The sequence below is a fragment of the Aspergillus oryzae genome, chromosome 7, assembly GCF_000184455.2.
Source record: "Aspergillus oryzae RIB40 DNA, chromosome 7".
Classification (NCBI taxonomy): Eukaryota; Fungi; Ascomycota; class Eurotiomycetes; order Eurotiales; family Aspergillaceae; genus Aspergillus; species Aspergillus oryzae.
In genome coordinates this window covers 868,917-891,394 of record NC_036441.1, presented here as the reverse complement: position 1 = coordinate 891,394, position 22,478 = coordinate 868,917, and the positions used below count along the sequence as shown (strand labels likewise).

The 22,478-nt window shown below is 48.1% G+C and overlaps 7 protein-coding genes across 7 annotated transcripts; 4 read left to right on the top strand and 3 right to left on the bottom strand.

Annotated features, from left to right (window-relative positions):
- Positions 1–1,326: 1,326 nt before the first annotated feature.
- AO090011000347 (putative serine peptidase, family S28) lies at positions 1,327–3,177 on the top strand (the record flags this gene model as incomplete). The annotated part of the gene is made up of 3 exons (XM_023232903.1): positions 1,327–1,545; positions 1,604–1,818; positions 1,902–3,177. The coding sequence occupies 3 exons, from the start codon at positions 1,327–1,329 to the stop codon at positions 3,175–3,177; spliced, it is 1,710 nt and encodes a 569-aa protein (XP_023093464.1).
- A 380-nt stretch (positions 3,178–3,557) lies between these two features.
- AO090011000346 (cytochrome P450) lies at positions 3,558–5,278 on the top strand (the record flags this gene model as incomplete). Its single annotated transcript, XM_001825943.3, has 4 exons — positions 3,558–4,004; positions 4,058–4,715; positions 4,768–5,034; positions 5,094–5,278. 4 exons carry the CDS (start codon positions 3,558–3,560, stop codon positions 5,276–5,278), a joined length of 1,557 nt encoding a protein of 518 aa, XP_001825995.1.
- Positions 5,279–5,943: 665 nt separating this feature from the next.
- Positions 5,944–7,152, top strand: AO090011000345 (RNA polymerase II mediator complex subunit MED27 domain-containing protein; the record flags this gene model as incomplete). The annotated part of the gene is made up of 3 exons (XM_001825942.1): positions 5,944–6,228; positions 6,284–6,940; positions 6,991–7,152. 3 exons carry the CDS (start codon positions 5,944–5,946, stop codon positions 7,150–7,152), a joined length of 1,104 nt encoding a protein of 367 aa, XP_001825994.1.
- Positions 7,153–8,295: 1,143 nt separating this feature from the next.
- Positions 8,296–9,261, bottom strand: AO090011000344 (uncharacterized protein; the record flags this gene model as incomplete). The annotated part of the gene is made up of 3 exons (XM_001825941.3): positions 8,296–8,432; positions 8,501–9,103; positions 9,162–9,261. The coding sequence occupies 3 exons, from the start codon at positions 9,259–9,261 to the stop codon at positions 8,296–8,298; spliced, it is 840 nt and encodes a 279-aa protein (XP_001825993.1).
- Positions 9,262–10,407: 1,146 nt separating this feature from the next.
- Positions 10,408–11,055, bottom strand: AO090011000343 (uncharacterized protein; the record flags this gene model as incomplete). Its single annotated transcript, XM_001825940.3, has 3 exons — positions 10,408–10,520; positions 10,590–10,694; positions 10,761–11,055. The coding sequence occupies 3 exons, from the start codon at positions 11,053–11,055 to the stop codon at positions 10,408–10,410; spliced, it is 513 nt and encodes a 170-aa protein (XP_001825992.1).
- A 1,835-nt stretch (positions 11,056–12,890) lies between these two features.
- AO090011000342 (DNA-dependent ATPase RAD26) lies at positions 12,891–16,532 on the bottom strand (the record flags this gene model as incomplete). The annotated part of the gene is made up of 4 exons (XM_023232901.1): positions 12,891–12,913; positions 13,195–15,550; positions 15,758–16,111; positions 16,332–16,532. The coding sequence occupies 4 exons, from the start codon at positions 16,530–16,532 to the stop codon at positions 12,891–12,893; spliced, it is 2,934 nt and encodes a 977-aa protein (XP_023093463.1).
- Positions 16,533–18,594: 2,062 nt separating this feature from the next.
- On the top strand, positions 18,595–21,674 carry AO090011000341 (putative protein kinase Yak1; the record flags this gene model as incomplete). The annotated part of the gene is given in 7 exon segments (XM_023232900.1): positions 18,595–19,183; positions 19,209–19,480; positions 19,530–19,729; positions 19,784–20,254; positions 20,310–20,483; positions 20,493–20,851; positions 20,905–21,674. Coding segments are annotated over 7 exon segments (2,835 nt in total).
- Between the last annotated feature and the right edge of the window lie 804 nt (positions 21,675–22,478).

The following is a 22,478-nucleotide window of genomic DNA, read 5'->3' as shown; positions in this document are numbered from 1 at the left end:
TGACTAGTTCGCTAGAAATGATGCAGTCATCGTCAGTAGATTGCTATGCATCCACCATATACTGCGCATGCGTGCTTACTGTTTATCCACTTCTGTGTAACACATATCCACAAGTTGCTATGGTTTAAGCCTGCGGGCTCCCCCCCCTCAAAAAAAAAAAAAAAAAAAAAAAAAAAAAAAAAAAAAAAAAAAAAGCCTAAGACTATAGCAACAAGAAGGGACCATATGGAGAATACGGTCTTCAATAGAGATCATTGTGCGTACTAGGTGTGTGGGTAGTGTCAGTATGCAGACCCTATTTGTTACACGTGGCGGCTCACTGTCTTTGAGAATTGAAACATTCTCAACGCATAATCTACGGCGTTGTACAGCCCCCAAGCCATGGGCGGTGTGCAAGCTAGGCTTGCTAGTTCGAAACACCAGAAAATGACATCTGGATGACCTGGGGCAGTGCTTTTATTCCTAATCAGCACATTGCAGCCGCAGCCCTTGGTACGTAACATTCAGTGAGCAACGCCATCCAAATTATCTTCTCCGAAAACATATATATGAGGGTCTTTAGAATAAGCTGCTGGATCAAGCATATTGCCCCCCTAGCTGAACCCCTAGACAGTATGTTTCACCCAAACTACTATCCCAAGACCACAGGTATGAAGCTTCCTAGATTAAGCCATCAGGCATTTGTTCACGGAATCACAGTCATTTGGTGGCTACCTCACAGCCATCTGACTGGTTGCTAAACTTAAAAGTGAGCCAGATTTGCTTTTATTGATTCACTTCAGCTATATAAAGACAGTCACCGTTTTCAGTCAAGTTTCGATCTAATTTGGTGGTTGGGGCATTCATGACATTCCCTAATAGTTAACGATCGACAGGGCTCTTGGCGCCATGTGCACAGGTGGGCCGACAAACGCCGAACTTAGAGGCGTCGTGTGTCTCCACCGCCCGGGCCGATGTCCGAAGCCATCCAATCTGGATTCTTCCAAGCACTCTCATTTCCGCATTGGGTAACATGTTGTCCAACGTACTCAGACATACTCATTCACTTCATACGAGCTTACTGCATACAATGTCATCCTGACAGGCCTATGCTGAGAGGTCATGAGGAACCTACGTTGAGTTGGCTGACCAGGCCAAGACTTGGGATGATCTCATTGACGCAGCCGTCCAGCAAGAGTATCGATCTTGCGCATACATATAATAGATACTGGTACCCTCCCTTCTTTCTACCTGGTAAGCTATCTGGAATCTTACTCTTTGAGATACCCTTCGTTCATTTCTTTGTGCACGTGCGCGCATGAAAAGTCTCTGTCTCTTCTGACCAATATGCGTTTCGACCTCTTTCTAATATTATCCAGTCTTGCTATATTGGCTGGCCCCGCTGTGGGCTTGGGGTTGTTTAGAGGATCTAGGTATATGCGAGAGCTGCAGCTGGCTGCTGAGTTGAACTTGGACCCCAGATCACTTTCCAAGAAAAATACTGTACACTCAGTGCTCGCAAAGGCCAATACTCAAATTGAGAAGGTTACTACAGAATACATCACGGTATGTTTATGCTTGCCTTTTTCATATGTTTTGGCTTCATAGCTAAATACACTTCTAGATACCTATCGATCATAATGATACTTCTGTTGGCACATACCAAAACCGGTTCTGGGTGAATGATGACTACTACGAGGCTGGGCGTCCGATCATCATGTACGATGCCGGAGAAACAAATGCAGAGAGTATTGCCAAGAATCACTTGACATCGAGTTTGTCATTTTTCAGAAAAATCCTTGAGGACACTCACGCAATGGGAATTATATGGGAACATAGGTTTGTTCTTTGAATAACTATGAGTCGCCCAGGCAGCTAACGGCATGTAGATATTACGGAAACTCTACTCCATTTCCGATTAGTAGAGATACACCGCCTGAGCACTTTAAATACCTTACGACCAAACAAGCCCTTGAGGATATCCCGTATTTTGCGCGAAACTTCAGCCGCCCAAAGTTCGCCGAGCATGATCTTACCCCCAGCTCCACACCCTGGGTCCTCGTCGGAGGTTCGTATGCTGGAATTCGGGCGGCTTTTGCCCGTAACAAGTACCCAGACGTTATCTTCGCTGCTTATTCTTCCTCTGCTCCGGTCCAGGCACAACTGAATATGAGCATCTACTATGACCAAGTCTACCGTGGTTTGGTCGGACATGGCTTTGAAAACTGTGCCAAGGATATCCATGCAGCTCTAGGTTATATAGACCAGCAACTGTCAAATAATCACACCGCTGCTGCTATCAAAAAGCTATTTTTTGGCCCCGGAGCTGACCAGAACAGCAACGAAGGCTTTACAGCAGCTTTGGCGACTATCTATAGCTATTTCCAGAACTATGGTCTTGACGGTCCTGAAGGAACTCTGCGTGAACTCTGCGAGCATCTGGAAGTGGATCCTACAACAAAGGAAGCAGCAGGTCCTGATGGCTTCGCTCCAGTCCGTGGAAGCAAGCATGTGGCTGAACGTTGGGCTGCATGGCCAGCGTTCACGCCATTGGTCAATAATTTTATGGAGACCAATTGCAGAGGACTTAGTGATCCTGCTAAGCCGTCTTGTAAGCTGGATATGACATATTACGACCCTGATTCCATTAGCTGGAGTTGGCAGTATTGCACTGAGTGGGGATTCTATCAAAGCAGCAATTTTGGCCCTCATTCACTGCTCTCCCGCTACCAGACCCTGGAGTATCAGCAGGAAGTATGCAATAACCAGTTCGCCCTGGCGGTCGCAAACGGCGTGCTGCCATCATACCCACAGACGGAAGCCCTCAACAAAGAGTACGGGGGCTGGAATATCCGACCGTCTAATACTTTCTTCACTGGTGGAGAGTTTGATCCATGGAGGACGTTGTCTATGCTGACCACTGAAGATATCGCGCCTGAAGTTGCGCCCGATGGAATCACGTTCTCTACCAAGATTCCGAATTGTGGCGAGACGAGCGAGGACAAAGTGTTCGGATACCTTCTCAAAGATTCTGAGCATTGCTATGATTTCCAAGGCTTATCCACAGAAGGAAAGGCGGCTCGTGACCTGTTTAAGGAAGCATTGACAAAATGGTTGCCGTGCTTCAAGCCTTCAAGCTCCAAGGCTTCCATGGTGAACGTCACACAGGCGGAAATAACAAAGGGGGCGGTGATGTAGGGGAAAAGAGAAGGGTACCAGATGTGGAGTGGATGAAGTCAACTCACCTCTTAAGTCGCCCGCCTCCGAGGGCCGATCCTACAATGTAAAGCTAACCTCTTTAGGAGATGCTTGCGATGGCCCAGCAAATCATGTGCCTGGATTATGCCTCTCTCAGTATTGCCTCGTGCTCGGTCTTCGGTCGCGATGAACTTTCCTGTACATATTATTCAATCTTTCAAGTCGTCCATACACATGTGCTTTCAGTCAATCAATGTATAAGTACCGTCCTCTCACCCGCCCGGGTACTGTTCCCAAGCTCTCCCCTTTTGTGTTATATTCACATTACTTAGCGGTACATATATTGCCCTACTTCAGAGAACTGTAACTCTGTCGGCATCATGCTGGCCCAAATTGCTCCGCTGTTTGGTGCCCTGTGCATTACATTCCTAGTTCTACAGTACCTCCAGCGACTTTATCAGCAGCGCAAGCGAGCCCAATCTCTTGGATGTCAGCCTGCCGCTCAAGGGCCATCAGGCATCTTTGGAATCCGATCGTTTGTACGGTTGCTCAACGAAGTCAGGCACAAACGATGGGTTGAATATATTGCCGGGCAGTATGGGCGTTACGGAAACACCTATACCCAGAAGGCTCTGGGTAAATGGATGGTGTCTACCATTGAACCGGAGAATATCAAAGCTCTGTTGGCAACCCAATTCAACGATTTCGGCCTGGGAACCAGACATCGTGAATTCTATCCCTTGCTTGGAGACGGGATCTTTACTCTCGATGGCCCCGGCTGGTCTCATGCACGTGGACTGTTACGGCCTCAATTCACGCGAGATCAGGTACGGAAGCCAATCCCTTGATTACTGGAGGATATAACTGTTGACTTCTTTAGGTGGCTGACCTAGAGCTCATGGACGGTCATATCTCCCGCATGATTGATCTCATTCCCCAGGATGGTTCGAGTTTCGACATTCAACGTCTCTTTTTCCTTCTAACAATCGACTCTGCCACGCACTTCCTGTTTGGAGAATCGGTAGGTGCTTTGGAATCTTCCAACAGCGCAAGCCTCTTAGGGAGATCATCTGTCGGAAGTGCACAGGGATTCGCAGAGGCATTTGGTACCGCCCAAGATTATCTGACAACCCGCTCGCGTGCTATGCACTTTTACTGGATGGTCAATCCGAAGGAGTTCCGTGAAGCCAATCAGCGCGTTCACGAGGTCGTTGATCACTATGTTCAACTTGCTATCCAATCCAAGAATAATCCGGATAAAAAGTCCGATAGATATATTTTTGCGGAGGCCTTGGCTGCAGACAACGATGATCCAAAGGTGCTGAGAGATAATATGCTCAACATTCTCGTGGCTGGCCGTGATACCACTGCCAGTCTACTCAGCTCTGCATTTTTCTACTTGTCACGCAACCAGGATGTTTGGAAGAAGCTGCGGCAAACTATCATCGACGAGTTCGGGGATAGCCAAAACCCGAAGGGCGAGATTACACAAGCAAAGCTAAAGGATATTCCATACTTACGATATGTGTTGAACGAGGGTACGTACTTTGCCTCATTGCCAGTTATAGCTTACAAGACTAACAAGAATAGTCCTCCGGCTGTTGCCCCCTGTGCCTCTCAACTTCCGTGTCGCTGCCAAGGACACTTCTCTACCAGTTGGAGGCGGCCCTGATGGAAGATCCCCAGTCTTTATTCCAAAGGGACAAGTTGTCGCATATAGTGTCTACGCTATGCACCGCCGTACAGACTTATACGGACCCGACTCTCATTCGTTCCGACCAGAGCGCTGGGAGGAAAATGGCAGACGCGGTTGGGACTATCTTCCATTCAACGGAGGCCCTCGGATCTGCCTTGGTCGTAAGTTATATATTCAGTTTCCCTCACGTAAAGAGAAGCGCTAACTATAGGACCTATAGAGCAATATGCACTTACAGAAGCAAGCTATACTCTTGTCAAGTTGGTCCAGCGCTTTGATACCCTCGAGTGCGCCGACCCAGAATTGAAACAGCCCGCGATCCTATCTACCCTCACCATGTCGCATGATCGGGGTGTAAAGGTTAGACTATCTTCATCGGTGCCAAAATGCTGGTTTAACCAGTAATTATGCAATCTTTGAATGTCTTAATGATTATGACCATACATCACGGCAGACCTTGGATACAAGTCGCTCTAGGCTGTATGTTATTTGAGCTGAAAGTCTCCGGAATTTATCTGAACTGGACTACTCTTCCAGTTGCGATCTCCAGTAATGAATAATGTCTTTCAAGAGTAGACCTCATTAAACAAATTCAATTGGGTATCAAAGCTCGATTCGTATACAAAGTTCAGGTCATAAATAGGCTTTGTGCCTGAGGCAATAAAAGATCCACACTGTAAAGGAAACCCCCAGCCACATGTGGCTGATACATCTTGTGGCGCACTTCCGTCCGGTCACTGGATGAATATCGCCCATTGATTCAGCCGTTTGAAGCTTTTAAATCACATCCTTCAATCTCACCAATAGTGAATAAGAAAGAAATAGCATTCACATTCCGCACATTATTGTTAATTTACCGAGGATTTGACCAGTCAATTAAGCTTCGAATCTAATTGGGTGTTGAATTGCACATTTGAATACCGCTATCACTATATTCACTTCGACTGGGTTAAGTTAACCCCATCGTTCTGGTCGGATTTTGTTTTCCTCAAGAGCTCTTGTACGCAAGGACGCGCGTCGCGTGGATTGAAATTAGATTTCAAGCCCATCGCCCTCCGTGTTCCGAAACAATGGCCAGCACATCACAAGCTGCCCCGAAATTCCCCACGGTACCAGTTGTGGTACCTAAGGTGGAGTTCCCATCTAAACCAGGCCAGCCGAAGGTCTCAGAAACAAAGCCAAACAATAGTAATACGAACCAGACCAATGTCATCAAGTCAGAGGGTGACAACATAAATGTCAACACCACATCATCTCCGGCAATAAAACAAGACTCCGATGCAAGCAAGCAGGTCTCCGAGTCGGAAATGCAACTCGTATCATCTCTCGCAAAGCTCCAGGAATTGGAGGCTATGGTTTGTCTTGACATCCGCTCATCCTTCGGTATACATGGCTAATCTGTGATGCTAGATTCATCAACTGCGGACATTGCTCCCGGACCGTTTATTGGAGCCTTTGGTGCCTATTGTAAACCCAAAGGCTGCCGCGGGGAGGGCAGTGCCGAGGTCGCCGCAGATGTTGTATGAGCAGCTTTCACAGGCTGCGAAGGCTGGTGTCGCCGAGGTGACGGAGTTCCAGAACATGTGGCGCAGCCCTGAAATGAACGCTGTGTGGGAACGTGTCGATGCGCAGATCAAGGAGAATGGAGGGCAATTGTTGCAACCGACTGGTGTTTGGGATCGGAATTATGGTACCCTCCTTGAAGAACTTGTCAAGGAGGAGAATGCCAGGATGGAACAGCAGCGGAAATCCGAGGAGGAGCTCGAGCGTTCGAGGATCCAGTCGACTGAAGGGGGTTGGAGGGCGATTGTCGACAGCTTCATCCAGAAGAATGTGCCAGGGGTGCGAGTCTTGCCGACTAAATCTGAGACTTCAGTCACTGTTGTCCTACCCAAGGCCGGTATGACATTCAAGGTACATACGATCGGTGGGTCTGAGGTGAACGGTGTGCCTGAATGGCAGGTCTCGAGCCGAACGATGCCTGGTCAAGTTAAGACGAAACTTGAGAGCGCAGTATCCGATTGCTTGAATTCTCGTTCACGACAATGGGATCTTGCCTATCTTCTTGTAAGTGATTTACTCCCCTAAACCCAAGTAAATTAACTAACATGGACCAGGACATGATATCCTCCTACTCCGATGTTAAACAAACACCTTGCGTAAAGTGCGGCAGGATGACAGACAACGCAGCACAACTACCGGCCGTTCGCCAACAGAAGCAGCAGTCTGATCCCCAGCAACCACCAATCTGGGAAGCTTACCACTCAAGCTGTATCTAATCAACCCACCATCATCCTACCGATAGCACTATTATTCCTACAACATCTTTAGCTGTACAATACATTCGTCCCATTATCGGACTCGTTACAACTCATTCCTTCTCAAATACCATGCTTTCTCACGCAGTCTGAGAACCAGACGATCACAAGTCTACACTAGAAACCATACCCCAGGCCTGAGGATATTAGACTACTACCCCCTTGAATGAAACCTCACCAACGGACCCAGCTCCCTCAAACTATGGATCCCAAACACCTCCCCAACAATATCCAGTTCATTGAGCACCCCTCATTCCCTGTCCAAGCATATAACTCCCACCCGCTCAAGTCTCCATCCAAAAAGCTACCTACAAGCCAAAGCCAACGAATACCAAAGTCCTCCCCCGGAACAAGGATTATACCAGATCCAGAAAGCATCGAGCTTTAATATGCCGAATCGATTTGAATATGTATAATCTTATTGGCGGGGTTACGTTGTAAGATTTGATCCGTTTCGCAGTCAATACGAAGTAGCATGAGTATAGTAGCTGTGTCTGGTGACTATATATGAAGATATGTTTATTAGATGGGGGTGATGGTTTTGAGCATCGGGTGCTGAACTGGCGTGTTTACGTCGCATAGGGTGGGTTTCTTTAGTGTGTACTATTTCCGTAGAATGCTGTTTTGCTCTTTTTTCTTTTGTATGGTTCTTTCTTTTCTTCTTTCTTTTTGTGGAGTCGGGTAAATGTACTACAGTACTAGTAACTAGCATATAAAATGCATAGATGTGGTTGGTGTAGATTAGTATACTGTTTGTTGCTGTCTGGGCAACGTGATTGTTTTGATGTCTTTGCTTGCTCCGAATTCTTCACGATATTTAGACTTCATATACATCAGTCACTATTAGCTATTTATCTATCGACAATATCATATAAGAAAAATGACTAACATCATATAGAATAATTATAACAATCCCGCTGTTGCTCTAATCGACAAGGAGGGGAAGGAAAAAAAGATCCAAAATCACAAATCCCAAACAATTACACAATTTAATCACATAAACGCCAGTCCAGCCTGCTAATGATCGCTATCATGAGAGATCGCTCAGCTAATGCAACGCAGTAACGGTAACGTATAACTTCATCAAGGGTCGGTTTTGAAGAATTACGTAGAGAAGGCACCGGTGCCGCTTGCGAACCAGGTGAAGGATGCGACGGTGATAGCGGCCATGCCGACGGCGAACTTGATCGCATTACGTTCGGTGCTGGTGAGGGCACTGTTACAAGTAGCACAGATGTAATCTAGGGGGCATTGGTGTTAGCTTATTTTGAAACGAAACTTGATATCGACGGGAGAAGGGAGAACCTACGGTCAAGAGGGGTGTAAGACTGAGGAGTGTACATTCCGAAGTTGTAGCCGATTTGCGAGCCCAAGTGTCCAGCAGAAGCAGTGTCTCCAAGCGTAGAGTTCACATCATAGACATACAAGGTGTACGTCGCCGTCAACAGCGGAACCGTCGCATTAGATTGGTATTTCTTGGTATCCCAGACAACCTTCCCAGTTTCCGAGACGCTCATGTTGCTGGCGATGGTATACGTTTCACTGTTCTTGCTGCAGGATGCGACAACGTTGACGGCCGACGGTGTCACTTGAAGCGAGGTGTATTTCCATTGGAAGGTCACATATTCGCCGATCTTGTAGTAGGTGGTGGCTCCGGCGGACGTCAGCATCGAAATACCACCCACGGGGTCCCGAGGATCGATCGAGGTAGAGGAGGCATCGGTGCCCGTCTTCGTCGACTTGCCCGTCGCTGTTCCAGTCTTTGTGCCAGTCGCTGTCCCTGTCTCTTTGCCTGTCTTTTTCCCGGTTTCTGTGGCATCACTCTGGGATTCGGTCTTCGTGGCGCTCTGCTCAGTGGTAGCAGCGGCACCTGTTGTTGCTTTATCGGCAGCAGTCTCTGCAGATGTTGTTTCTATAGAGGTGAGTTGGTTGTCGATCAAAGGATGATAGTAGTCTCGGATGATACTCACCCGCTCTAGCCACGACTTCACCATGCGGGTGTGGCCAAGCCGAGACCATGCCCAGCAAGACCAGGAGACATAATACAGGAAGAAGAGCGAAGGACCGCATATTGAGTTAACCCGAAAGATTCACTGCCTGGCTTGGACCAGAATATGGGGGGTCGATGAACCCCTTAAGATCTCAAATTCAAGTCAACGGTCGGATCTGTGGCCTCCCTAGTTCCGAGCGATTGTGTCCAAGTAACGAACGTTGACTGATGGTGGATGGATGAACCTAGCGAGGTGTATCGTGTTCAATGCAATGCTGACGAATGGTTCTGCGCGGAAAGAAATGGCAACGGGGGGTTGTAAAAGTCCTATTCAAGACTGGTGGGCCGGTGAAACATGCAGATCGGCTGATATGATATGAGCGGACCCTTGACCAAGTAAACAAAGCGAGTGACTGAGATCGCAACAACCCAACGTGTTGAAAAACGAGGGAAATGAAAACGAAAGAATAAACAGCAATCACAAGTGACTCTAGACAAGAATATTTGAAGGTCTGATGAAAAGGACGAGGAGAAAAGAACAGCGGGAACGAAGAAACAACTGGATTGATTGGTGCTGTTCTAACCCTTTTGGGCGCATGTGAGACATTCTGGGCTATTTTTGGGCCGGTGGCCGGCCTGAGGCACTCGCGCGACCGTGTGATTTCTTCACTCATTTAATAGTTCAAACTATCGGAGTAAAGTCATTCTTGTTGCCGATAAACTTATCATGGCATTTCTTTGACGTACTGGAATTATCGTCACATTAACCCCCATGCTTTTTTATCAACGAAGTATATCTCTAGAAAAACGCTACCATCTAAATGTTTTCTCTTCCATCAAGGGTTTCCCCGGTCGCTTAACCAGCCACTAGATCACTATTGACCACTATTGGACGTGCCACATGTTTATTGAATTTTCTTCTTTTTCTCTGGCTATTGCTATTTATCTGTAACATCAGGGTCATTAAGTACTGAAGATCGTCAACCACGGTGTAATAATATACACTCAAAATCCAAATCCCATCCCAACCGACTCATTATAATTATTAGCATTAAATCAGCATATACATGTATCTAGGTATTGATACAATCATCTCAGGTACCGGGACGTCTTTCCCGGATCCCCTATGAAATCACGACTCACGAAGCCTCGGTGACTCCGAGACCCAAGGCAGGGCAGTTTACCCATGGAAGGCCAGTGGCAAAACCTTGTGCAGGTTCTCCGCTTTAGGAAACTGGCTCGACGGCGAGTTGAACCTTGCTGCAGGAGGAGGGAATGGTAGGCTCGCGGTACTTGTACAGATAGAAGAGCTGGGGCGCATTGTGGTACCAGTCGCAGACTATTGCGGGGATGTTAGTGGCGAGTTCCTGACATCGGATTGAGGGCTCCACTAAAGATGAAAACTTACCCAACCAGCCACCGAATCCCTGCTGTTCCGACCACTCCAGGCTGTCATCGTTGATGGAGAAACTACCGCTACCATACCCAGTGTTGATCTCGACCGGCTCCCACGCTGTGGATATGTTAATCCTATGTTCCTTTGTCCCGAGGTCAGGGCAAGAGGGGGGGGGAAGCTTACCACCGTAGTTGTTCTGTGGTCGCATTACCAATCCCCAAGGGAAAGGTGTGTCGAGACTGAACTGGACATTCGTGCCGTTCAGGAAGGCCGGGCTCGCGGTGCCAACGTCCGAAGTGAGAACAGCATCGTTGAATCCAGCACCGGTGTGGTAGCCGTAGACGTAGAGGTCGTTGTGTGCTGAGTTGTCAGCGCCAGTGGTCTTGAGATGGAAGTTCTTAGGTGTGTCGCGGGTACGGAGAATGGGGTTGGCCGCAACGGCGGAGACCAGCAGAGCGAGCGAAGAGAAGAACTTCATTGTGGAAAGAAGACGTTCCGTTCGAATCAATTAGGCACGATAGTAATAAGTCTTCTTGACAGATAATCTAACAGACAAGAAAGAGAAGAAAAGACAGGTGAGGATTGAAGATTGATGAAGAATGTGGAATGTACGATCGCGGGGTGGCAAAGGGAGGCGGATTGAAGTCCTATTTATGTCCGAATTGAATAGCCACCACACTTTCTCCCTTGACTGTGGAGAGAATATCGGTTCCGGTTCCCCGAGTAGTGGAATGATCAGTTACTGGTTTGTTATCGTTCACGGAAACAGAAAAAATAGAAAGAGAAAAAATGTGTAGTGCTACAGTTGGGGCGACTCACTGACTTGGCAGGAGAGGGACAGCTCCACTGAACGCGGTTGTATCCTTTCCACTTGGCCTGCGTAAGAAATCATGGAATTGGGTCTTTGCAGCGGAGATCCTTAGCCCAGTGGACCAGTGATGTTGAACGATCGTCGGTTGCTGGGGGATAAAGACGCAGAGAATTGCTAAGATTCTGAGACATACGCCAGCACAGTGCACACACAGTCTACTATGTGTGATCGGTTTATTTCCGTGAAATTATTTCCCTCAAAGTGCACATGTACACAGTATGTACAGTACATACAGTACATCATGTATGGTTCCTATTCTCCGTGCGGCAATGCATTGTGTAGTCGATGTGGATAAATTCTGATACAGACTTGCTCCATAACGTACATCATGTTTCTTTTCTTAGGTGGTCTTGAAAATTCTTCTGAGGCTCCTGATTGAATAGATCTCAAACGTCTTAAATTAAATCGAACTGATCTTCGCTTCTATTTTTGTTAATCCCTCCACGATACTGTTTGACTGCAGTGACACACCTGAGATCGACATTAAAGGATCACTGCATGAGTTCTTTTCTCACGCACCTCGGTGTTTCGGACATTTTCTTTGGCAGATAAGGATAATCATATCAATTCCGTGGGTTCAACCTCCCCCAATACTGTCATACCCCGCGATCAATTACGTCGATAATTGTCCTTTCGGCTCTTTTCTCCACACTCTGGATCCATGGATGAGCCACCATTGACCATACAGGGCCGATTCTGCAAGGATTGAACAAGACCATTCTGACTATTGCGATTCCATATCCGCTAATATGCAAGGCTCAACCGTGCTAAGCAATTAACTCACTGCCAATCAATGTTAGAAATATGGGAATTGGGAAGGGGAAAAAAGAAAAAAAGAAAGGAAAAAAAGGGGGGGAAGATGGGGCGATGGTTTCGAAGAAGAGCATCCTTCATTTTTCTGTATAAATGCGTCCGATTGAGTATTTACATCATGATCATCAGGTTCCACTAAGCTTGGGATAAAATCCCGTCTTGCATCACTGGTAGTCATAGTTGTTTTTTTACTTGTACACTGGGTATATTCTGATATTCCACTAGCTCATATGGAGAGGGAGGGGGCCATATCCATTTGGAGGCTTATTTGTCTTTCTATTAAGTATTTATATATATCATATACAATAGGCAAAGAATGGGGATGGGCCATGCCCATTCAAGTAGTATATAAGTCTAAATTCCTTCCCTTCTAAAGCCACGGTACTCCATATCCCAAGCCCAAGCCAGTGTGAAAATCACCATGCATGGTAGCATGCCAATCGGTTTTAAACAGTACCCACTGCACCAATGTTTAATATCACCACCGAGGTAAAGAAATGAAGTTTTTGTCCCATCTCATCAAGTAACCCACAAAGCTAGAAGGAAGAGAAACGTCAGGTGCAAGGGAACGAAAAAAGCAGACAATGACCCATTATCTCTTCTTAGCGTACTCAGCCTTCAAAGACCATTTACCTCGACCGTTCCGTCCACCCTTCTCCAGCACAGCAATGGTTTTAAGGATTTCCTTAAACTCAGCTGATCGTTGCGGAGTAGTGCAGAAACGGTTGAAATGGTCAATCAGCATCTGTGTATGAACGGACCCGCCGTGGGATACTATAAAGTCTCGAATCATCGTAATGAACTCCGTTCCACTAGGTGCCTTGCCTGGCGCGGGACTGTTACTGCCGCTTCGGGAAGGAGTGCGTGCAGAAAGATTGGCCAGGATGCTTGCTGATGACGGACCGGCTGCGGCTCGTCTCGCAGAACTACTACCTCCACCGAAGGCCGGGCGCGCTGCGGGCTCCTCCGGCCTCCCGGCAAGTCCGAACTGACCTGTCCATGTTGGCGTCCCAATGGGCACAGACCGTGCTGCCTCTCCCGCTCGGTGCAGCTCCTCGGCGGCTTCGGCGGCGACCTTCTTCGCTTCCGCTTCGATAATCTTGGGATCCGCCCGCACAACACGCTTGCCATTCACGATCTGATCATGTTCCACAGCGGAATGAACGCCAGAGCGGGCAAAAATGCCCTCCATGATACGCGACTCCTTATTAGCACCGGGAGGTCCCTGGTCTCTGTCGCTCGGCGGCTCCGAGTCGCCCTGGAAGTTCTCAATTGATGCTATACCTTCAACAAGGCTAACATCTTTCTTCTCATCCTGTTGGTTCCGTGGGTGACTCTGTACGCGGGTACCCGTGCATGTCTGCTGAGTGGTCGTGCTACCACCCTCTTTGTAGGTGATATCGGCTTCTTTGAAAATCTTGCTTGTTTCCGTTGGACCTTGACCATCTTCTCCAAGAGAAAATAAGTCGTGCAGATCGCTTAGTTGAAAAGTCTGGCGCTGTTTAGGATCCTTCAATATCTTGTTGGTGAGGAATTGCTTGAAAATTTGTCGATGATAAATCTTTTCCTCGATTGTCCCGGCGGTCATTAATCTATACACTGTAACGTCCCGCTTTTGTCCAAGCCGCCATGCTCGCTCACGGGCTTGCACATCGGTTGACGGATTCCAGTCGGGATCATAAATGATCACCCGATCAGCCCCTGTTAGATTTACTCCCAGTCCACCTACCTTGGTGGTAAGGAGAAACACGTGAAGGTCCGGATTATTGTTAAACTCGTCAACCATCGATTGCCGATGGGCAATAGGTGTGGTGCCATCCATCCGCCGGTAATTGAACCCCGATAGAGATTCTACAAATTTTTGAAGGATGTCCAACATGATACGATGTTGTGCAAATAGAAGGGTCTTATGGCCCGTATCCTTCCACAGCTCGAGGAGTGACTTGACGACTTGCATTTTGCCCGATTTATCAGGGTTACCATAACCTGCTTTGTGCGACGTAAGCTTGTGGCTCTGTAAGTCTGGGTGATTGCAAATTTTCCGCAAAATATCCACTCCATATAACACTTGCCTACGGCCTCTGAGAATAGATTGCATCTCTTCAGAGCCAAGGAATGACTTATACGCTTGTCTCTGCAACTTTGTGAGCTTACAGAACAACACTTGCTCGCTCTTCTTAGGAAGGTCCGCGGCAACATCGATCTTGAATCGCTGCAGGAGATACGGGCTAATGGCATCTTTTAAAGTCTCTGCACATTTCGCTGCTGTTTGCACTTGCAAGTTCGAAGCATTAGCATATCCGCCTTGACGGATGGGGAACTCGAACTGATTTCGAAAGTTCACTAAGGTCCCCAGACGCATTGGGAAAACAAAGTCGAACAATGACCAAAGCTCTGTCAGGTTATTCTGCATCGGTGTGCCTGATAGAATGATCCGATGTGGTGTCCGGAGTTCCTTGCAATGGATAGTGATCGAAGTGTTGGGATTACGGATCTTATGGCCCTCGTCAAGCACAGCACACCCCCATTCCACTGGAATTAGAAGAGGGGTGTAGGTCTGCAGGCCGGAGTACGTGGTCACCAGCACATGACCCTCCTCTACCACACGTTTGACGACTTTTCTCCCGGCTTTCAGCCCACCCAGACTGCGGCGACTATCCCACGTCTGAGACAAAAGCGCATCTTCCCTACTACTCTCATTTCGAATATTTACCATCCCACTGCCGGAGGTATGCAAAATTGAGACACGAAAAGGCGGCCACCAGCGGTGGAATTCATTAACCCACTGCTTCATGACAGTTGCGGGGCACACGATAATGACCGGCTTTGTTAGCTTTTTGCTGTAGTGAAGCCCAGCCAGGAAAGAAATGACTTGAATTGTTTTTCCAAGTCCCATTTCATCTCCAATAATTCCTCCTACTTGCTGCTGCTGCAATTCCCATAGCCATTGCACCCCTGTCTTCTGATAGTCAAACAAAAGGGGATAAATGTCACCAGGAATACGATATCCGTTGTCATAGTCCACGTCGGGTACAGTGGGATGAGGCATGAACCACTCCTCCTGTTCTTCATGTTCATGAGCGTCTGTACTACCCTGCAGAGCACGCTTCCGCGCAGCACTCCTTCGTGTGACCCAGCTTTGAAGCCTGGATTGATAGACCTTCTCGTTTCCATCGTCCAGCCCGCTGAAATCCTCTACATCGTCCGGGGTCTTCTTAGCCTTACTTCGGCTTGCGGATCGTGGCGGCGTTCCCTCGGGTACAAAGTCCTCCTCGTCTTCTGATGGCGACTTTTCCTCTTCCGACGCTACATAACTTGCTGAACCATCGTCCGAAGCTACATCTTCCACGGGCGTTACTGTCTCATCCATTTCTTCGGAATCCATGGTTGTCTCTCTGTCCTTGGGCCTTTGGGTCAATTTTCTCCGCTTTTTTGGATGGCCATCCCCTTCCATAGACGCTTCGCTCGCTTCATCAAAGCCAAAGCTAGGGCGCACAAGGTTTCGGTGAGATACCGCAGATCGGTTTCGGACTTGTTCCAATGCTTCTCTTTCATCACGCTCGTCCTCGGCGTCGATGAGAGCGTCATGCAGACTAGCAAGGGGTCCCTCATTCGGGCCGGTACTCATTTTAGAGAATGGTGTGATCTTCCCTGTGCGGATGAGATAATCTCTGCGAGATTCATTAGGCATTCGACCTGTCCCCATAGCCGGTCCACCAGACTCCTGTCCTTCATGTCTTTCATTAATGCGTTGCTGTATCTCTTTAAGGTCATTCGCCAACGCGGCATTACGGGTTTCTAATTTTTGAATCTCATTATGTAGGCGGACCCGAGCAGATGTACCGATGGGCTGAGACATTCGCTGGTGTGCTTTTAGGATCTGCGCTTCAAGCTTTCTATAAGAATGTTAGAATATGTTAAAAAGACCATTACCGCCGATGTTTATACTCTTTTTCAAGTGTTGTACGTTCTAATCTTCTATTGTCACGTTCGTCTGCTTGCTCCATGAGCAACCTGTCGGCCTGTATACATTAGCAAACAAGACCTCAAAGTCACACGGTGATAGATACCTGACGAGATATATCTCTCTCGAGGTCATCCTGGTCGCGAACGTCGGCTTGAAGCTCCCGTAGACGGCTCGTTTCATCTGTGCCCGTTGCAGGAACTTGATCTGAGTGAACTGGAATCGCTGACGAGACTGCCCCCAAGAGCATCGCTCGTTCGTCCTTGGGGTGCTCGTTCTGAGATAAGGAGTCCGGCTCGGCCTCCATGTTGTTGTCCATACTCGGTAAAGACAAGGAAAAAGAAAAAGAACGGAATGTGAAGTTGCCGTTATACCAAGTTTCTCAGATTACCAAATGAGGAGAGACCATGTACGAAGTAAAGTCTCGCTAGAGGGGTATATCTTAAGAGTAAGGAATTATCCACCATAACTGTCCCAAGAACTGGTGGCGCAGTACATGATTCGATGGGCAGTTTTAGCGATACTGCTCGGAGACCTCGGGAAAGAGGAACCTTTCTTAAGACTGAGATTAGGTTGTGTTATACAGTTCCCTACGCATCAGCCATATGCGTCAGTGGGATTGGGATTAGTATAAGTATAAAGTGAGTGAACCAGCAAGGTCTTCACAAGTATTATCCATGTCTTGATAATCATAATTACGGCAGAATGGTTTCACCGATTGTGAGTCACTGACCGCCTTCGGGGCTGGACTGTCCCAAACTGACTAACCAGACGTTCGTCATGCTCTTAGCCTCCCACGTCACTAGTGGCATCAGCGTTGGGGCCACTGGGGCCGCCAGATAGTCTGGATTGGGTATTAATCTACTTTTTGTTGACTGATTGATGCCTATCAATTGTGATTTTAGGGCTCATCTCTGTTGGATGTCAAGCGTGCCACTAATTATCGGAGCATTCCTTCTTTGGCCTAATTTAGTTCCGCCTAAGTTGCATGCCACGGGGCATACCTATTATTTAACTTACGAAACTGTCTTTTTCATGCTGCAAACGGCAACTGACTTTGTGTATAGTACGTACGAGCTGGACGGGTAAATCAGGTTCTCTATGTATCACATCGAGACCTGGTAATCATGGGTACACAGTACGATGTAATCATTATGAACCCTGCCCTGCCATAGTTCCTGGGACTTGAGTACTTATGGGGATATTGTGTGCTCTTTCAACGCTAAGAAGCTGGTTGGGCGAGGTAGAGTAAATAAATATTGCGGATACTTGGTAATAGGTAATATTAAGGACTATTGGAATGCAGTAAATCATAATGACAGCCATTAGTAACCCTATAGGAAGAAGTTTAAACTAAATTCCATACAAATAAAAAGGCCTTGAATTCAAACGGAATAAATACAAAAGATAGAAAAAAGACAAGTAATTTCCTTTCCTTTTAGAAAGATTGTGAAATCCGAAGACCATTCCAAAAGAGCAAATCTAGGTATTCAAAGTACTCCGTACGAGTCGTGAGATCAGCAGCCCGTTCATACGCCCTGGTCAACCCAATACGAATGTCGAGGAAGTTAAAGGAAGCAAGCCCCCCTTACACTACCAGAACTAACTAGCAGTAGTCTAGCTTTGTTATTAACGAGAGAGATAAACTATCATCCAAAATACGCATGTAGTTTATGGGCTGCTGCCCTTTGCCCTTGCCCCGAATGCCATGTTAAGCCCAACGGCAGCCTGAGGCCTTTAAACGCAACACTCCCCTCGAATCTCAGGCATCTCCACCACCTCCACCAACCTCACCCCCTTCCCTCTCTTCTTCTCCCCCCCTCCGCAATTAGTCGTTGTCAGCTCTTTCGGCTGGAAGTTGCTTCCACCACTTTTCCACACAGTCTTCTTTTTCGGCTGTGTGCTTCTTCTTGGATTCCCCTTTACCCCCGGGGCTTCCAGCAGTCGGTACTCCCTTCGTTTCCCCAGCCCCTTAGCGTGTCAGCCAGCCCCATCGGCTTCGGTTTGTTGCGCACGTCGTCACTGTGAATTGCCCACACCTCATCCGTCGTCTACTGGCCGCCTCGCCCTTGGAACTCCAAACCCTCCTCCCCATAGCGACAAGTCGCCTGGATGATGAAGTGCCACACAAATCGCACCTAGCTTCAATTCCTTTTTCTTTCCTTATATTATCTTTGAATTGCTATAGGGCTCGATCGTGCTCCGCTTCGTCTCCGCCTGATCGCGATACGTGCGTTTGCCATCCCCGCTACCGTATATCACCCGGTCGCGGTGCATGTGCGCTTTCGACGACGAAAAGGCCATCGTCCAATTTCCTGACCTAGGAAGTCTCCGATTTATGAGAGACATTGTGTTAAGAGGACGGACAGATGGATTCGCAGTGGCAGCCATACCAGGATCCCTTAATGGGTCGTCCTGCGCAGTTGAATAATGGGTTGACGTCTAATCCACCGCAGCTCGGTCCCAAATACGGCGGTCAACCACAGCAGTCCCAACCGCCTGTGGGATACACCTACGAAGCCTTTCAAACCCCCGGAATCGCAGCAAAACCCGCGTCGACCGGTATGAACTCAAAATCCGTATCGATGGCGTCGTCTCCAGCTGCGACGCCACGTAGCCGCGATTATGTCACCGATGCAGACACGACAATGGAAGATGCGGATCCGTATAACCGGGCAAAATATTCAGCGAGGCCATCCCACCATAGCCGGCCTTCCTCCCAGTACTTTCCCACTGAGGAATCATCGGCCGCCCGTAGGTATTCTCCGATGAACGTGCTGTCACCATCGATGCCCTACAATACGAGTCCCGGAAAGCCTCACAACGCGTATGCCTTTCCTCCTGGGCCAAATCAAACTCGCCGTTCACCAACAAGGGTGCCGAATTACTCCTCGCCGCCTCAGCCGTTTCAGTCGCCTCCATGTAAGCTCACGTCTTCTTGCGGACTTATGAAGTTAGGTGACTGACGTAATCCTTGGAACAGCTGGTTCACGCGCCCCGCGGCTTCCCCCTTTGCAGCCCACAGACATGAGCCCAGAGCAATTCTACCCCCCGTCGGCAGGATCTCAACTCAGTGCACCTTTTGGGCAAGATGGAAGATCTCCTCGCTCTGCGTCGATATCCGGCGGCAGCCAACAACCAGGTCGAGGCCCAGTACCAAAGTTCCAGAAGATCAAATCGGTTCAGGAGCTGAAGCCGCGCGTTAATGCGCAACCCCCATTTAGACGTGCTAACCCTGAGGGTGGCTTCATTAGTGTATGTACCAAGGGCTGGTCAAATGGTTGTATCTCTAACATCTTTATAGCCGCTCCAAGCCCTGACCACGCACCTCCCTGCTACATATCGGATATGCAACCCTGGCTTTAACTACGAATCCTCGAGAAACCCAAGGCGAGTTTTGACGAAGCCGAGCAAGGGAGTCAAGAATGATGGTTACGACAATGAGGACAGTGACTATATTCTGTACGTCAACGACATTTTGGGGAGCGAGGAAGCAGGCCACAAGTGAGTTTAAACATTCATCCGCTCGCCCTATACCGTCTGTATTGACAACCCAAGGAATCGCTACCTCATCCTCGATGTACTAGGACAGGGAACTTTTGGCCAAGTTGTGAAGTGCCAGAATCTAAAAACACAGGAAGTCGTGGCTGTCAAAGTAATCAAGAACAAGACCGCATACTTTAACCAAAGCATGATGGAGGTGTCTGTCTTGGATCTGGTAAGCTGCCCGTTACTCAGCACACGAGTCACATGCTTACTTCTATCGCAGCTCAACAGCAGATATGATAAGAATGATGACCACCATCTATTACGACTTAAGGACACGTTCATTCACCGACAGCATCTCTGTTTGGTATTTGAGATACTAAGTGTTAATCTTTACGAGTTAATCAAACAGAACCAATTCCGAGGGTTGAGTACGACACTAGTGCGTGTATTTGCTCAACAGCTCTTGAACGCGTTGAGCCTGTTGAACAAGGCGCACTTGATTCACTGCGACTTGAAGCCAGAGAATATATTATTAAAAAAGTTCGTCCTTGCTTCGCTGATGAACAGAACTTGGCAGCTAACTTGAGCTTCTCAGTCTTGAGAGTCCCATAATTAAGGTCATCGATTTTGGGTCTGCTTGTGATGAACGACAGACAGTGTACACATATATACAGTCAAGGTTTTACCGCTCTCCGGAGGTTCTCCTTGGATTACCGTACGTCGATATACAATGTTCTCTCCCACCCCATGATGTTCACCTGAGACTGACGTGAGTTAGTTATTCGTCGGCGATCGACATGTGGTCACTAGGATGTATCGTCGTTGAACTCTTCCTTGGTTTGCCTCTCTTTCCAGGATCTTCAGAATACAATCAGGTTTGCCGGATTGTGGAAATGCTAGGTCTGCCGCCAACGTGGATGTTAGAGATGGGGAAGCAGTCTGGTGAATTCTTCGAAAAGACCCAGGATGAGTTTGGAAGAAAGACATATCGCCTGAAAGGCCTGGAGCAATATTCGCGGGAGCATGGCACGAAGGAGCAGCCGAGCAAAAAATACTTTCAGGCGTCGACATTAGAAGAAATTATTCGAAGCTACCCGATGCCGAGAAAAAACATGAAACAAGCAGAAATTGAGCGAGGTTTGTCTCCAACAAAGACAATACACTATCTCTTTGCTAACACATTGCACCAGAGCTAAACAACCGAGTGGCTTTTATTGATTTTGTTCGTGGCTTGTTATCAATCAATCCGCTGGAGCGCTGGTCTCCACAACAAGCCAAGCTGCATCCTTTCATTACGCAGCAGAAGTTTACAGGGCCTTTTGTACCTCCCATGAACCTAAAATACTCTTCTCTTAATAAGACTGTTGCTCCTGGTATTCAGCAGCAGCAGCAGGCCGAGGCCGCAAGCAAACAAAGAGCGGCGCAAGCAGCACATGCTCAGTCAGCTGCACAGACTGCCTACTCGATGCAACTGAACCAGTTCCACACACCCACCCATGCCCAGCCCCCACCTCCCATGTACAACGGGGTGTTCACTGGCCACCAACAAGGCGCCCCTCCGCCGTACCCTACCCAGCAGCCACCTGGCTACGGTCATCAAATGAATCTAATGCCAGGTCAGATGCCTCAATCACAGTATGCACCGTCCCAGAGTCTCTATGCCCAGGCAACTACAAGAGCGGGTCGGCAACGTGCCTCCACGATGGACCCTCAGGGTGGCGGGATCCCACCAACTATTCAGCGAGTTGCTAGTCATCTCGACCCGAACGCACCCATTCGATTACAACCCAGCCCGGCATATTACCCTCCCCCTCCTGACGGATACGTTGACGCCGGTGCTGCGAATCAAAGACGACGAGGGAGTCGCGCAGGTGGCACACGTAACCGGGACTTCATTAGGACACTTGAAGACGGCGTATTAGGGGGAGATGGTTTCATGGGCCAGAACCAGTGGCACTAAACACAAATGTGCTGAAACCAGCTTGAGTGGCACCCGTGGGTGCATTAACATCTTGTATTAGCGAGTGCACTTTTGACCGGGCAAGCATAAGCTCTAGATGCGTGTGCTCTCAAGGCATGACCGCAGAGCTGCTCCAAATTCTCGTTCTGCTTTGCTTGACATTTGGACCTTTGCCCGCTTCCCTTTCAGCCCCTCTGCTACTAGCCCTTGCCATCCAACATGCCCCGACCATGAATAAAAAGTCTTCCAATGCGCACCCTGTTCCATCAAGTTGTGCACTTGGTCTGGCATGGTCTGCGGACCTACACACGGCATAGCTTCGAGCTTTGGCTAGGAGGGGATATAATGTAAAATCAGTCCCCCGCTATGGTGCCGAATGCGCAACATTTCACGGGCGCTATCCACCGACGACACCTCCGACGCTGCAGGGGGGTTCTTATTCACAATCGCCTTTCTAGTGCTCGGGTGCTCGCCGTCGGTTTGCTGTCTTCCCAATCGAGTTCTTCCAGATTAGTGTATGTGGCTGTTGTCGGCATGGCCAGGAGTACTTGGAAAGACCGAGATTTATGCTCTTTGTTACCGCATTATCATGTTAAACGTTACATTTTGTTTTTCTTCTTTTTCTGTCCGGAAATGATAAACCATTTCCCATTATAAATCTGTTCCCTTTTTTTTTACCTTTTATTCGAACACGTTTAAGAGAAGCATCATTAAGCTTGGATATTTGGATTTCATCAATATCGAACCACCGTCGGCTTTTACGCAAAAGAAAGTCTCCGCTCCTCTCTCCTAGTCACTTAACGG